The sequence below is a fragment of the Tenrec ecaudatus genome, chromosome 3, assembly GCF_050624435.1.
Source record: "Tenrec ecaudatus isolate mTenEca1 chromosome 3, mTenEca1.hap1, whole genome shotgun sequence".
In the NCBI taxonomy this organism is placed as follows: domain Eukaryota; kingdom Metazoa; phylum Chordata; class Mammalia; order Afrosoricida; family Tenrecidae; genus Tenrec; species Tenrec ecaudatus.
The window spans coordinates 90,266,861-90,282,193 of NC_134532.1; the positions used below are offsets into that span (position 1 = coordinate 90,266,861).

The 15,333-nt window shown below is 37.0% G+C and overlaps 1 protein-coding gene across 3 annotated transcripts in view; it reads left to right on the forward strand.

The window, feature by feature from the left end:
* MFSD8 (major facilitator superfamily domain containing 8) overlaps window positions 1-14,665 on the forward strand; it is a 53,143-nt gene extending 38,478 nt beyond the window's left edge. For all 3 annotated transcript variants that reach the window (XM_075543821.1, XM_075543823.1, XM_075543822.1), the window contains 5 exons: window positions 4,161-4,269; window positions 7,331-7,465; window positions 12,169-12,272; window positions 12,360-12,607; window positions 13,933-14,665. In XM_075543821.1, the coding sequence (XP_075399936.1) occupies window positions 4,161-4,269; window positions 7,331-7,465; window positions 12,169-12,272; window positions 12,360-12,607; window positions 13,933-14,148 (812 nt within the window). In that variant the 3' untranslated portion in view covers window positions 14,149-14,665. The remainder of the gene's footprint in view (window positions 1-4,160; window positions 4,270-7,330; window positions 7,466-12,168; window positions 12,273-12,359; window positions 12,608-13,932) is intronic.
* The last annotated feature ends 668 nt before the right edge of the window (window positions 14,666-15,333 follow it).

Consider the following 15,333-nt stretch of genomic DNA (forward strand, 5'->3'; position numbering starts at 1 on the left):
CAACAAACTTCACATACAAAGGACTATTTCAAATGACAGTTATGTGGACTATATGTTCCAAGGGTAAAAAAAGAAATTTAAAACTTATTTTAGTAATCTTATTCTTAATAATAATATTAATATTTTTATTTGGAAAGTAATTCTGTAGATTACAGGGTTAAATTATGTTCATAGTGTTAAGGACCAGGACATTTAGAGTGAAATAAAGAGACTCAAATATAAAATGAAAAAGTTGAATTCAGATTCTATAATGTTAAGTTTGAAAGGCAAATACCAGTACACATTTATGATTGATTTTCTTTAAAATAAACAAAACTTTTATTGTGAATTGGGTGAAAGTTAACAGATGGATGGGTTTTCCATTCCATAATTTATGCAGTTTTTTTCCATGTCAATGGTTGCAATTCCCACAATGCAACATCACTTATCCCACACCTCTTCTGAACTTTGTCTTTGGGCAAATGCTGCCCTTTTGATCTCAGTTGCTTATTTAAGATGTGTGTATACCTCCCTAGTGTTACTGTTCCCCTTATAGAACTATATTGTCTGGATAGAAATTGAGTCATGGGAGTAATTTCATTTATAGAATTGAAAGGTGACGAAAGCCCTGGTCTCAGGGGATCCCACCCTGTCTATCCCGCTGGTAAGCCTGGTCTTCATGATGCGGAGTTCCACAGATCTTCTCCTACTCTATCCAGGACACTCTAATGGAATCCTTGGTATTAGTAGCTGGGCACCTGCTCGTTACTCTGGCCTTGGGTTTATAGGAATTGGGGTTCTCATGGCTTAATTGTTTACGTGCATTTTCAATTCTTTTCACTGTTTTTTCCCCGAGAGACAAGTTGTACCTTAGAGTTTGCTATTCAGCAAAGTAACATGTTGGATATTGTCTTTGTGGACGATGGTAGGCCTATTGACTCTGGTGTCCTTGGAGGCCATGGTCCTGAGACTCCACACCCGGTGACTCTTTCCCTCAGGGTGTATGATTATGTCTTTCCCTACTATATGCTCCACCTCATTCCTGAATATATTTGTATCAAAAATAAAGACCAGCTACAATTACCCTCTGTGAAACTATATGTATTTGTAGGTATTCTTCCTTTTACGCCCATTTATCCTTGTCTATCCAGGCATCAACTCGTAGATAGATCACCATTGTTACAGGATTGTGGTTTATAACAGTATTTACCTCTTGCTTTAACTCTTGTACTTTTTTCAATGTCTTGATTTTTTTTACTGACCATTGAGAAATTTCAAAGCACTGAAAACTAGTAACTAAGACTAACACTCATATACAGATTTCATTAGAGAATGCTGTTTCCGACTGAAGGAAGCTCATAGCATCTTGAAGAAATGACTTATTTCGGGTCTGAGGTAGTAACATACAAAGCCATGTACATCTTGTTGCTAAGGAAAAAACGGAGTTGTTAAAAGGAGACAAGCCTGCGAGAACGGGCTTCCATTGACTAAAGTGGGACCATTTGAGTGTTAAATGACTACAATCAAGGAAAACATTTAAAAGTTATCTTTGAGTTAGAAATAATACTTCTAAAAAGAGAGAGAGAACTTTTATTGGTTACCTTTGGAGGTTTCTAGGGCAAACATTGTTCCAAAATTCAACTTACATACAGAGTATTTAAGTATTTATTTTTCTTTCCTAATAAATTATGTCTATTTAGTCAATTCATTGATGAGAGGAAGTTCTTTTTCATGTAAGAATTCCAGCTTAAAAATGCAAAAGAAATCTCAGAATTAGAACATCATTTTACTTTCTTAATAGATAAATTAATAGATCTAGGCAGCGATCATCAACAGATGCAAAATGATTTTGTCAAGAGAAACTGTAAAATGGAGACACCCTCCTGACAATACCTAAAGTCACCGTGACTCTTGTTTAGAATTTTACGCTGTTATTGAAAACCTACCCAGCAGAACGTACATCGCTGCACTCAGTTCTGCATGAACGGCTCACCATTCGCACCCTGCTTGTCCAGTTTGCGCGGTCAGCATAGACTCTAAGGTTTCAGCCTCTTTTGAGCTGCTATTCTCGCTTTGACCCCATATAAATAGTTCTTAAATGAACGTAATGGTCAAGGTTTTTTCTTGGTAAGCTAAACTGTTTGGTGTTAAGAAGATGTTAGGAGATATTTGGGGTTTAAGGACTCTCAGAGCAATCATTTCAGGGGTTTATCCAGCCTCCATGGTTCCTGCCAGTTTGGAGTCTGTGAGAATTTTAATTTTGTTCTGCATTTCCCTCCTTTTGATAGCGGATTCCACAATCTTAACATCACTAAAAGTAGGCAAATCAGACATTTTGTGTCTCCTTGAGGTTAGGCAATAGGAAATACTCCTTGGGGAAAGTTGTGCCCCAGACACTAAACCCGAGTCCATTAAAAACTTTAGATGTCATTTCCAGTGTTCAGCAAATATGGGGAATACAGGAAGCAATTAAATGGCATCATAGAGAGCCAGGCTCATTCTACAGGACGACTGATCGGATTACTTTAAGGACGTGAAAAGAGGGGAGCTATCTTAGGTCCCCTGGATACTTCGTGCTGTCATAACACAAACTGAGAGGCTTTAAAGAACATAAATGTATTCCTTAGGGTTCTGGAAGCTGACATTCCAAATCAGGGTCTTGACCATATTGATTTGTCCTTGTTCATTGTCATTAGGTGCTATCGAACCGATTCCGATTGACATTGACCTTGTGTTCAAGGGAACAAAACTCCATCTGTTCTTGGCCATCCCCACAATTGTTGCTATGCTTTGAGCTCTCGATTGCAACCCTGTGCCCGTTGTCTTCCACTTGATCTCTGACTCTATTTACCAAGCATGATATTCTTCCTCACGGACTAGTCCCTCCTGATAACATAACTTTTATAAGCACTGGGAACCAGAAAATGTATGTGATTCACTCTATTGTGATGCAGCCTTATTGTTGGGAGCTAGACCCACACCTGTAATATCTGAGGTCTGCTTGTACATAGTTTGTAAAGCATTGTGAATGTAATTAATATAACTAAATTGTACACTTAAAATGGCTTACATGGAAGATTTCATGATGTTTGATTTACTATAATTTTTTTTATTTACCACAATTTTAATAGTATAGTTACAAGTAAATTTATATCTAGTCCTGCATTATTTTCAACATACCACCAACACACACAGCATAAATAAACATAATCATGTTAAGTTTTGTGAATAAATTAATTATTAGCATGATAAATGTATATGAGTGGATAGATGTACGAGGTGGCTTCAGAGAATTCATGGAAGAATTCCATTATCTTTTCCTTTTTTTCCAGAAACTTTTTGAAGCTTCCTCATATTTAGCCTCACACCTTTCTCAAGCAGCATCAATAAAAGCTGACATTCAGTGTATTAAGTAAATGGTTCAAGATAACAAATCACTACACTTTGTATAAAGCCACCACCAGACACTGGCTTATTTCTTTGTAACAGATGTATAACTACTTGAAGATTCTGACTAATTAAAATGCATTGAAATTCAAAACATCAACATCAAAGTATGAATTGCAATGAATATTGAACTGACAATCCATTATAAGCCAGCTGAGGTCTTCATGACTTTTTTATAAATATAAGGTTTAGGTAAGAAAAAAAATCTACAACTGAAATTTTAAGCAAATGCATTATTTATTTTGTGAAGACTTTACAATAGAATTCTTAAAATCAAAAGAAAAATGAGGAGTTGATTTCAGAAGCCCAAGCGGAAAACAAGAGTTTTGAGAATGATGAGGGCAGCGAATGTATAAGTATGCTTTTACGCAATTGATGTGTGAATTGTGATAAGAGTTATATGAGCCCCAATAAAATGATTAAAAAAAAGAATTCTTAAAATAGATTCTTATTTCAGTTTGAGGTATATCAAAAGGAAAAAAAAGGAATGAATATATGTTATAATTAACATGATTAAAATATGCTTTCTGGGATGTAAGTTCCATTTATTTTTTAATGCTATTTTAAAATTATTTTAGTCATGATAAATTTTTGTTACTTTGAAACTGCTTTGAAGCCTAAAAGCTATTTAACATATTTACTTATAAAGTTTTCTAACTGTAATTTCTGTATAATGGTTGCATGTGAAAAATTACATGTGTGGGTAATTTCAGTTTTCTTCTGTTTACTTACAGCAAGTACCGCTGAAATTCATATTCCTCAAGGATATATTGACCAAGTTGCTGTCGTAGCCACTAATGTTCTATTTTTTGTGGTTCTGTTTATTTTTGCCCTTTTTGAAACGTAAGTTTTATTCTGCCTTCTTCTTAATCAGATTGTATATTAAGCTATTTCTTAATATCGTATTATGCAGACATGTAGATGTTACTGAAAACCATATGAAGTAATGTTTTTCATGATTTAAAAGGCACATACATATTGTGGAGTTTTAACTAGAACATAATTAATTCTGTAGACCTAATCTTATGATCTTACTTCCTCATAAAGGATTCTGTTTCACTAATTTTTTCCTCTTTTACTTAAGTTTTATGATAAATATATTACATTTTAAGCAATACCACTAGTACAGGTTATATAACTCCATGCTTCCCCCCCCCTTTTTTAAAAATACATCATTTTATTTTTGGGGCTCTGAGAGCTCTTATAACATTGCATACATCGTGCCAAGCATATTTGTACATCATCATTTCCAAAACAATTCCCTGCTTTTATATGTAAAAGGGAACGTCAAAAATTTCATGAAGAAAAAAATTTTTTAATTTATCAATTTGTTTTTATTTTTAACATTTTATTAGGCACTCTTACAGATATTATTATATTACATAGTTCCATTAGATCAAGAATAATTGTACAATTGCTGCCATCTTTTTTTCCCTTCTTTATTGCCATAATTCTTTTCAGTACATTTTCATTTCTTCTTGAGCTCCTTAATATTAGCTCCCCTTTATCCTCCCTCCCTCCATCACCCCACCACTCCCCTGAACCTCAACATATTATGTATTGTTATTATAATTGTTCATTTTTGCCATAACATCCACCATCCCATGTATCCAATCACCTAAAATTCTGATGCTTGCTCCCTTCGAGTGAGGATATACAGTTGTCACTGCTGTCATTTCCTCCTCCCCCCCCCCCCCCCCCCGTCTCTTTCCATGTCCTCAGGGGGTCATTACTCCCCTTACTGTTTCTGAGGGGTTTATCTATCTTGACTTTCATGAATTGAAAGAGCTTCATTGTACCCATGTACATACGGAGGTCAAGCGAGATTAGTAAGGTAAAACTAGGGCTATAATAGTGGGAGGAGGAAATTTTAAACAACTAGAGGATAGCTGTGTTTCATCTGTGCTCTACTGCACCCTCGATATAACTCCCTTCCGTATGGCCCTTCTGTGCAGGACTGTCTCATTATTTCACAGGTGGGCTTGGAGTCTCCTCCACCTTGCCTATGTTCCTTTCATGTTAGTTTCCTTGTTTATGAACTTCTGATACATATTCCTGTTGACACCTCATGATCACACAATTAACGGTGTGCTTATTCCACGTGGGCTTTGTTGCTTACATACTAGATGGCCACTTGTTAAACTTCAAACCTTTAAGACCCCAGATGCTATATCTTTTAATAGCCGGACACCATTAGCTTTTGTCATCCCATTTTTTTATTCACAAAATTTGTTTTCAATGATAGTGTCAGGAAGATGATTATCATACATTGCCACATTATTAGAACAAACCATTTTTGTACTGAAGTAGGCTTTAGGGAGAGGCCCAAAGTCTATCTTATTATGTATATATCTAATTTTGACTCCTTAGTTGTTTTTCCTCTATTTCTTTTTATTTCTTCCTGCCCCACTTTCATGTTTGCGCATCATTCGCTTCTCAGAAAAATTGAAAAAAAATTGAAGCCTTTTTTAATATTTTACACCCACACACGGTGTTTAATCTAGCCATTTTAGCTCTATTCAAGTCCTCAGCCTTAAAAACATGTGCGGTTGTTAAATACCATCAAGTTGTTTCTGAGCCTGAACAGCTCCTTGCACAACAGACAAAGCGCTGTCCCATTCTGTGCCCTCCTCAGAATTGTTCCTAAGCTTGAGCCGTCGCTGCTTTCATTGTGTCAATCCAGCTCATTTCAGGCCTTTCACTTTTTTACTGCTTCAGTACACAAGCATGATGTATTTCTCCAGGGACTCATCTCTTCTGACAATATGTCCAAAGTTTGTAAAAGACATCTTGCCATCCTTGCCTCTAAGGAGCACCCTGGCCATACTTCTTACAAGACAGATTTTTTTTGGGCCCTATTGGCAGTCCATGGTGCTTTCAGTATTCTTCACCAGCACCATAATTCTTCAGTCTTCGTATTTAGTGTCCAACTTTGGCTTCGGTTAGGGGAGCCTTAGTATTCAAAGTAACACCCTTGCTTGTCAATACTCTGAAGAAGTATTATGGTGCAAATTTACCCAATGCAATGCATCTTTTGGTCTCTTGATCGCTGCTTCTACCAGCGTTGATTGTGGATACAAGTAAAACTAAATCCTTGACTACTTATATTCTTTTCTCCATTGATCACGATGTTACCTACCGGCCCAGTTGTGAGATTTTAGACTTCTTCACATTGACCTGTAATCCATAGTGAAGGCTGCAATCCCCAGACAGTGTTTAAAGGCCGATTGAATCCCCAACCCAGCCCAGAAAGTAGCACTGTGGGCATGCATTGTTGGTTTTCCAAACCTATCAGCTGCTCTGTCCCTTGTGAGAACAATGAGCCTCTCTGCTTCGGCGAAAGCTTCCAGCCTCAGAACCCCACATCGGGGTGGTGGGGTGGAGGGTGATGAATTGCCCGTGACGCCATGGCTGTGAGCTTGGTTTGGATGTGAGCTAGCCCACAACGGGGTCGTGTCGCCCTCAGGATGCTGGCTTACCAGAGAGGATCTAGAACCAACCATGTAAACTCTTCTACTATTTTCAATCAATAGTGTACATAATCAGTCACGGTCCATTTCTGGCTTCCATCGTCCTGTGATAATCCCACTTGTTTTCCGTGTTTGTAATTAACCACACAGCCATGAGTCCTTGGGACACCATCATGGCCTCATGCTGATGGCCTTTCTCATCTGCATCATTTGTCTTTGTCTTCTCTTTTTCCCATTTAAGACTTAATACAGGTCTCTAGAAAATATAAATGATTTTAGTGTCATCCCCCTGCCCCCTACGTAATAGGTTTGGTGACATTGTTAAAAAGTGATGCAAATTCTTGAATGTGGAGATAACATAAGTAAAAATTACTTCAATTTTGATAGTGACTATGATATATGCAAAAATAAGAATATTCTTTTTTTTTCTTTAGCATCCTCACTCCATTAACAATGGATATGTATGCCTGGACAAGAGAGCAGGCAGTTTTATATGATGGAATAATACTTGCTTGTCTTGGAATTGAGGCAGTCCTTATTTTCATGGGGATTAAATTGCTTTCCAAACAGTAAGTCCTATGTATTTTGGTTTCCTTTTGAGTCTGATTCTTTAAAGTGAAATATGAAATAGAGGTAATGATGTAAACAAGGGCGTTATCAAAATAATTTAAAAGTTTTTTTTCTCATTGTATATTAGTTGTACTCCTTAAAAGTTTGCAAATAGATTCAAAATGTTTAAAGGGAAAAAACCCAAGCATTTGCCCTCTGCTATCAAGTAGAGGTTCTCATTCATGTGGACCTGAGAGGATAGAGCAGAACTGCCCTCTGGGTTTCTGATACTGTAAATATGGGAGCAGGAAGCTGTTTCTTTCTCTAGAGGAACAGCTAGTGCATTTGTGCTGCCAGTCTTGGACACAGTATCTAGTACTTAAGGCACGGTGCCACCAAGCCTCCTGTAAAATGTATTAATGGAGCAAGTATTCTACAAGTATTCTATAAAATGCAAAAGGATCCTACAAAGAAAATAATTGTTTCCCTCTGTGTCTTTATATGTTACCTTTCACTGAAAAATTTTCTTTATTTTTTTCTCCAGATTTTAATGTAAAATACGTAGGATGTATATCACCTTTGTCATGCTTAGAACACTTAATTTATTTTTACTTTAAGTACTTATTTGTTACTTAACATTTTTATTATAACCATCCTGACTTACGGAGCATATCTTAAAAAATTTAATAGGTTTATTGACATATAAATCACATACCACACAATTCAGTGGAGTAAATATATTAAAAAGAGTTGTGCAGCCATCCGCAGAATCAATTTTAGAACATCTTCTTCATTCTTGTACTCCTTACCAGCATACCATTTCCCCACAGCCTCCACTGCCATAGCCCTAGTACCTGTCAGTCTAGTTACGGTCTTGGAGATTTAGCTATCCTGCACTTCATGTACAGAAAATTGTACAGAAAATACCTTCTAACCCCAGTAACATCCCCTTACAGAAGGGTCATGGGGAGCCAGTCGGTACAGCATAGCAACAATGAAACATGCAACTTTCCTCTAGTTCTTTAATGCTTCCTCCCCCCACTATCATGATCCCAATTCTACCTAACAAACCTGGCTAGACCAGAGGATGTACACTGGTACAGGTTAGAGCTGGAAACACAGGGAATCCAGATGAACCCCTCAAGACTAATAATGAAAGTAGTGATGCCAGGAGGGGAAGGGTAACCCCCTCCCTGGGGGATGGACAACAGAAAAGTGGGTTAAGGGAGATATTGGTCAGTGTTAGACATGAAAAATAATAATTTATAATAATTTATAAGTTATCAAGGGTTCATGAGGAAGGGAGGGGGAAAATGAGCTGATATCAAGTGCTCAAGTAGAAAGCAAATGTTTTGAGAATGATGATGGCAACAAATGTACAAATATGCTTGACATAATGGATGTATGTATGGATTGTGATAAGAGTTGTATGAGCCCCCAATAAAATAATTTTTGGAAAAAAAACTCCAATAACAAGAAAACAAATAAAACCCACAGAAAACTCTCAAACCAAAAAAAGCAGAAAATAATAAAACTAGAACAAATTTAAAATGAGTAAAAAGGGAAAACAAACAAAGGTGTTAAGTTTTAACTTAACAACATTGGCATAAATCCACTTTCCAATGCACTCTTTCTGGGACCAAAGCTATGCACATCCCTGGGTCAGGAGTCAGGGGAGATTCATGGGAGGTTTAATCCACAGGGAGACACGCAAATGGGTTTTGGGTTTTCACTGTCATCCATAACCTTCTGAAAATTGGGTGCTCAGAATTTAAGCTCTAGTACAATTTCCTTTTACAATCTTGGATTTTATTATTTACAATACTTGGATCACCTAGGCTAGTGACCTCTTTCCATGTGGATTTAGCTGACACCTCATTTAGATGGCTGCTTGTTTTAAGACAGACCCTTAAGACCCCAGACACTATTCTTTCTAATAGCAGGCACCATCTAATTTCTTCACCTCACTTTGCCCTAGCACCCAGATCTTCAGTGATTTCTTCATGAGGGCAAGTGTCTAGTAGGGCCACATCGTAAGAACTAATTGTTCTTAGATTAGGATTTACGGTTAAGTGCAAAATCAAAATCCATTCATATATAAAGTTTATATATGACCCTGGTCCCCTTTAGAGACAACATTGTCATTTTATTGGAGATTATTATGCATAATTCTAATGTGGCATACTATTATTCTATTAAGAATATTATTAGCCAATGGTACCAAATTTAAAATACTATTGAACATTTTTCTAAAAATTTATTTTACAGTATATTGTTCTGCAATATGATATTAGGTCACCACGTCCCATCAATTTGATTCTGACTCATAGTGACTTATATAAGGCTTCAGAGAGTATAAATCTTTATGGGAACAGACAACCTCCTCTTTTTCCCTTGGGAAAGTTAGTGAGTTTGAACTGCTAACCCTAGCTCACAACACTACTACCAAAATAATTTAATAGATTAATTTGTTTTGTAAATTCTGGTGAAAATAACTAAACTCACTGTTTTAGGACATTTAAGCCTCCAATATACAAGAGAACATAAAAACTTTATTAAAAATGGAATTAAAAGATAATAGAAATTCTCCATTAATTTTTTAAACCTTCCTCATACACTCTATCTCATAATCATAGCAGATATAGAATATAGCATTTCCTATAGCTATTTGACTAGAGAACACTTTTTATTTATTAAAAAAAATAATTTTATTGGGGGTCATACAACTCTTATCACAATCCATACATACATCAGTTGTGTAAAGCACACTTGTACATTCGTTGCCCTCATCATTCTCAAAATTCGCTCCTCATTTTCCTTTTCCTCCCTCCTCCCTCCCCACTCCTCCCTCCCTAGAGAATACTTTTTAAAGAAACATTTGATAAAAGTATAACTGTAAGGGGAAACCGTCTCCTTGTGAAGTTACTGCTATTGTGTGCACTGGCCTGTATAATGTATCTGGTCGTGGTCTGGTCTGGCTTTGTGCAGCCGAGATGTCCTCCAGGTGAACTGGGAGACATGCTGAGAATGCATGCTTAGTCAAAGCATGCCCATTTTGGAGCATTCGCTATTGTTCTTGCACCTTAAATCAGTCGATAAAGTGCTGCAGGGGATACTACAAAGGTTCCTGCTCTTACACAGCCAAGTGGAAGGGCTGATAGAGCTGAACAAGCTGATTAAAGTTAAATAATGCAACAGTCTCATACTCATATGGAAGTTGAGTATGTACTAAGGAAGACGGAAGAAGAATTATTGATGCATTGAATTATGCTGGTAAAGAATATTGAAAGTACCACGGACTGCCAAAAAGACAAACAGATCTCTCTTGGAAGAAGTGCAACTAGAATGCTCCTTCGCAGTGAGGATGGCAAGACCTTGTCTCGTGTCCTTTGGATGCGCTATCAGGAGAACAGATAACATGCACTGCAATGAAGAAGAGAACAACCCTTGAAGCGCTGGATTGACTCAGGCGCTGCAACAATGGGCTCAAATATCAATTGTGAGGATGGCACAGGACAGGACCAAGCTGCATTTTGTCCTGTTATTCGCAGAGTCACTATGAATTGGAACTGACTTCAGAGCATCTAGTAACGACAATTGACGGGCACTAGGATTGTGTCCATCTTTAGAATTGTGAACAGTGCTGTGATGAACCTGAGTGTGCGCGTCTCTTCGTGCGAAGGCAAAGGCCTCGCTGAGCATGTGGAATTTCTGGTCCAGTGGATGGAGCTAGCACCATACCACTTTCCATAGAGCTTTGCACTTTACTGTCTCATTAGCAGTGTTCCAAGCTCTCTGCACCTCCAATATTTGCTGTTTTCTGAATTTTTGAATGTTGATGCCAGTGCTGGTAGATGGTCATTTATCATCATTGTTTTCGGAATCTCTGGGATGGCTAAGTGATTGTGAAGATTTTTTCATTTATTTGTTAGTTGCCTGGATTTCTTTCTTGTTGAACTGTCCACGTCCTTTGCCCATTTTTAAGTTGGATGGTTTGTCTTTTTCTTGTTGAAGCATTGCAGTTTTGTATAGACATTAGAGCTCAATCCCTTGTCTGATGTGATTGCCAACATTTTCCCCCAGTTGTTGAGTTCTCTTTTTACCCTGTGGATGAAGTTTCGCCATGCACATAAATGTCTTATTTTGAGGGTCCCTGTCATCTAGTTTGTCTTCTGTGTCTATGTGTTTTTTATGGAGTTTGTTTATGCACCGTACAAGGGCCCTCACTTTTGTCCCTATTTTCTCATTGAGGATTTTTATTGCTCTAGAATTTACGTTTAGGTCTTTAAGTCACATTTAATATATAGGGTGAAGTATGGGTCCTGTTTCATACTTGTGCAAATGGAAATCCAATTTTGCCAGCACCGTTTGTTAGAGATTATTTTTCTGTCATTACTTTGATGTTACATTGTCACCTTTGTGGCCAGCCTCTTCAAACTGGCTACTTAGTCCTTTTGTCATGACTTAGATGTCACCAACAGCTTCTGTTGTCTCGGATGTGCAGCAGTGCAGGCTCATCTTAGACATTTTCTTCCAGACCTGAAAACTAGCCATTTTTCAGAGGATTCCTGTTTTGTTTTTTAGTGGGAAACTATAGTTAGCACTCATGTTCAATGATATGTAACCCAACAATTGATTTTAGCTTGTGTAATTTTAAAATGATACTAGTAATGAACTATGCCATATTGTTTATTTTTCAATGATAATTTCTGTTCTTTAACAGGATTGGCGAGCGTGCTATTCTGCTGGGAGGACTCATCGTTGTGTGGGTTGGCTTCTTTATCTTGTTACCCTGGGGCAATCAGTTCCCCAAAATACAGTGGGAAGGTATAGCCACACATATTCTACAATGTTAGTCCCTGTTATTCATCTAAAATTAATCAGTAATGCAATGTGCTAATTTTGTTTCTACAGGTTTACATAATAACTCAATCCCCAATGTCACTTTTGGGGAAATCGCTGTTACTTTCTGGAAGTCGTCAGGAGAAGGTCAAAATGAAGAGCCAACTGGCTGTGCAATTCAACAAGCCTGGTGCCTCTACACCCCTGTGATCCATCTGGCCCAGTTGCTCACATCAGCCACGCTAATTGGAGTAGGTTATCCAGCCTGCAACGTTATGTCCTATACATTATATTCAAAAATACTGGGACCAAAACCTCAGGTGAGTCAGTTACCCTGACATTACATTTATGTGGATTATGTTTTTAAGCACTAATATATTTTGTTACCACTTTATATTTTTTAACAAATTAATAAGGGATTTTATTATCTTTTATACTTAACATTTTTTAATCTACAATTTTTATAAAGAGCTTATAGGACTTATGTCATTTTGAAAGTTAATAAATACCATCATAGAGTTCAAAGGTGTCTTGCACTAAGATTAGGATCTCAAAATAATTTTCACAGAAAAAATCTGAAATATGAATTTCTGAAACATATTTTAGAAAACTACAATTGAAGTTAAATTTTCATTTCATTTGGTTTAATTTTATTTGGCCCTAGGAGTAATTATGGATAGAGGAAAGCCTAATAGTCTTAAAAGTTTATAGCAGTTATATGTATTTTAAAATAAGTTTTAATTATAAAATTACACTTAATATATAAAAATTAAAAATACATAGACGCAAACTGAAAAAAGTATTAAACACATGACTATTACTAAAATTATACTTCTAATTCCTGTTTATCTCTGCTTCTGTAAGTATGTGTTTTTAATACAAAAATAGATCATAGGTACTATTTTGTCATCTAACGAAAGCAAATAAACGCAGTATTTTTCATGACATTTAACCTTCTTCCGGAGAAGTATATGGAGTGGAGGCATTGTACTTTATTTTTTGAGCGTGCCATCATTTACTCATCCCGCTGTTCTCCTAGTTAATGCAGAGTAAGGCTTTTAAAAGATTTTGCTTCTCTCTCTCTTTTAAGCAGAAGTTACTTAAATGTCCACAAAATGCAAGTGTTACTTTCCTCCATAAAAATTAAATGCATAACTTTACTTTTTCAGGATAAGAATTAGTGTTTCTGTACTGAAAGAAGACAAAGGAAATATATTTAAATTCTTCTGTTTTGAAACTAATAATAGATAAAACATTTTGATAATAATTTGGGGTTTGGGTTTCTCATCTAAAGGATTATATTTTCAAGTTTTCAAAATTAAGGCTCAAAGATTTCTAGCAAAATCGGTATATGGGGCTGTAAGAAAATTTAAATGTTAAAATGTATGTGGCAGAGGGCACCTCTTGAATGCACCACACCCAAATCAGCCACTATTAACTTCATTTGTACCTTTCCAGGTTTGTTTCCGTGCCTAATTCAGACACTCATTTACCTGAGTCTAAGTAAGAAGCTCTGGCCTAACAAGATACTCAGTAGAGAAAATTATTTATGTGAATTTATAATAGTTTGGTTATGATAGCATCCTCTTTGTTAGTAAATAACCTTGAATAAAAAAAATGTTTGTCTTCCCTCTGCCCCCCACAGGGTGCATACATGGGCTGGCTGACAGCTTCTGGAAGTGGAGCTCGGATTTTTGGACCCATGTTCATCAGCCAAGTGTATGCTTATTGGGGCCCACGATGGGCATTCAGCCTCGTGTGTGGAATAGTGCTGCTCACCATCACACTCCTAGGAGTGGTTTACAACAGACTTGTGGCTTTTTCTCTACGACACGAGAGGAATCAAGAGTCAATTAACTAAGACTGTGATGGAAAAGTACTTGCTGCTTGGCATTTCCCTAATGTAAGGCTCGGCTAGAAAACGGCTGGGAAGCAGTCTCCAAAAGTCAGGCTGTGGATATTGAATATTTTGAATATCAAGAACGTATCTTAAACAACAGAGAGAATTTTACATGCAGCTGCGAACACTAAGATACTATGAAATCTGTGTGTCATAATTTCCTTGTCCCCCAAATGAACTATTACTCTCGTCACATCTGGGGGCAACATGAAGTGATGAGTGAGTGGACAGCTGTCTGTAATGTGACGGTGTACTCTTATGAGGCACAGTTGGGTAAGCACTTGGCAGCCGTTGGAACCCACGAGCTTCTGTACAGGTTGCAGCCTGGACAGTCCTGAGGCAGTTCTACCTGTTCTATAGGGCCCCTATGAGTCACAGTCAACTTAGTGATAATGGTTCGGGCTTTTTAGTTTACCCATAATATATCAACTGCTGAGGGGCTTTTCAATTAATTAAAGAATATTTAAATGACATGAAACCATTAGAACGTTCTTTATGAATTAACTCTAATAGAATAGTTGTACAGATGTTTTAACCTCAATGGAAGTATTCTCATTTGTGGATACATATTTTCTATTTATTATCAATTTTTTCAAATGCTATCTAATTTCCTGATGAAATAAGTGTTTTCTGTTTACCATGCCTCTCATCCTTTTTAACCTATTCTCGGGTTATATGACTAAGAGTCATGCAAATATTGAAGGTGTTGTTATGTGCTGTCAAGTTGGTTCCAACTCATAGTGACCCTATGTAAAGCAGGAAACACCACCCGGTGCTGTGCCGTCTTCACAGTGGTTCTATGTCTGAGCCCATTGTTGCAGCCACTGTGTCAGTCTCTCTTCAAGGATCTTCCTCTTTTTCTCTGTTCCTCCACCTTACCAACTAGGATGTCTTTCTCCTGATACCATATACTCTTAAGTATGTGAGATTAAGTCTTGCCATCTCTGTTAGACAGAGTTCTCTAGAGAAACAAAACCAGAATGCTAATAATCATATATATATTTATACAGATAGATATATAACATAAGACATAAACAATCTATAAAGCAGTATAAATGGCTCAGTGCAGCCCACTCCTGTGAGACAGCTGTGAGACTGACAGTCCTTCAAGTAGAACAATGTAGCAATTGTAGAGCAATTCAGGCT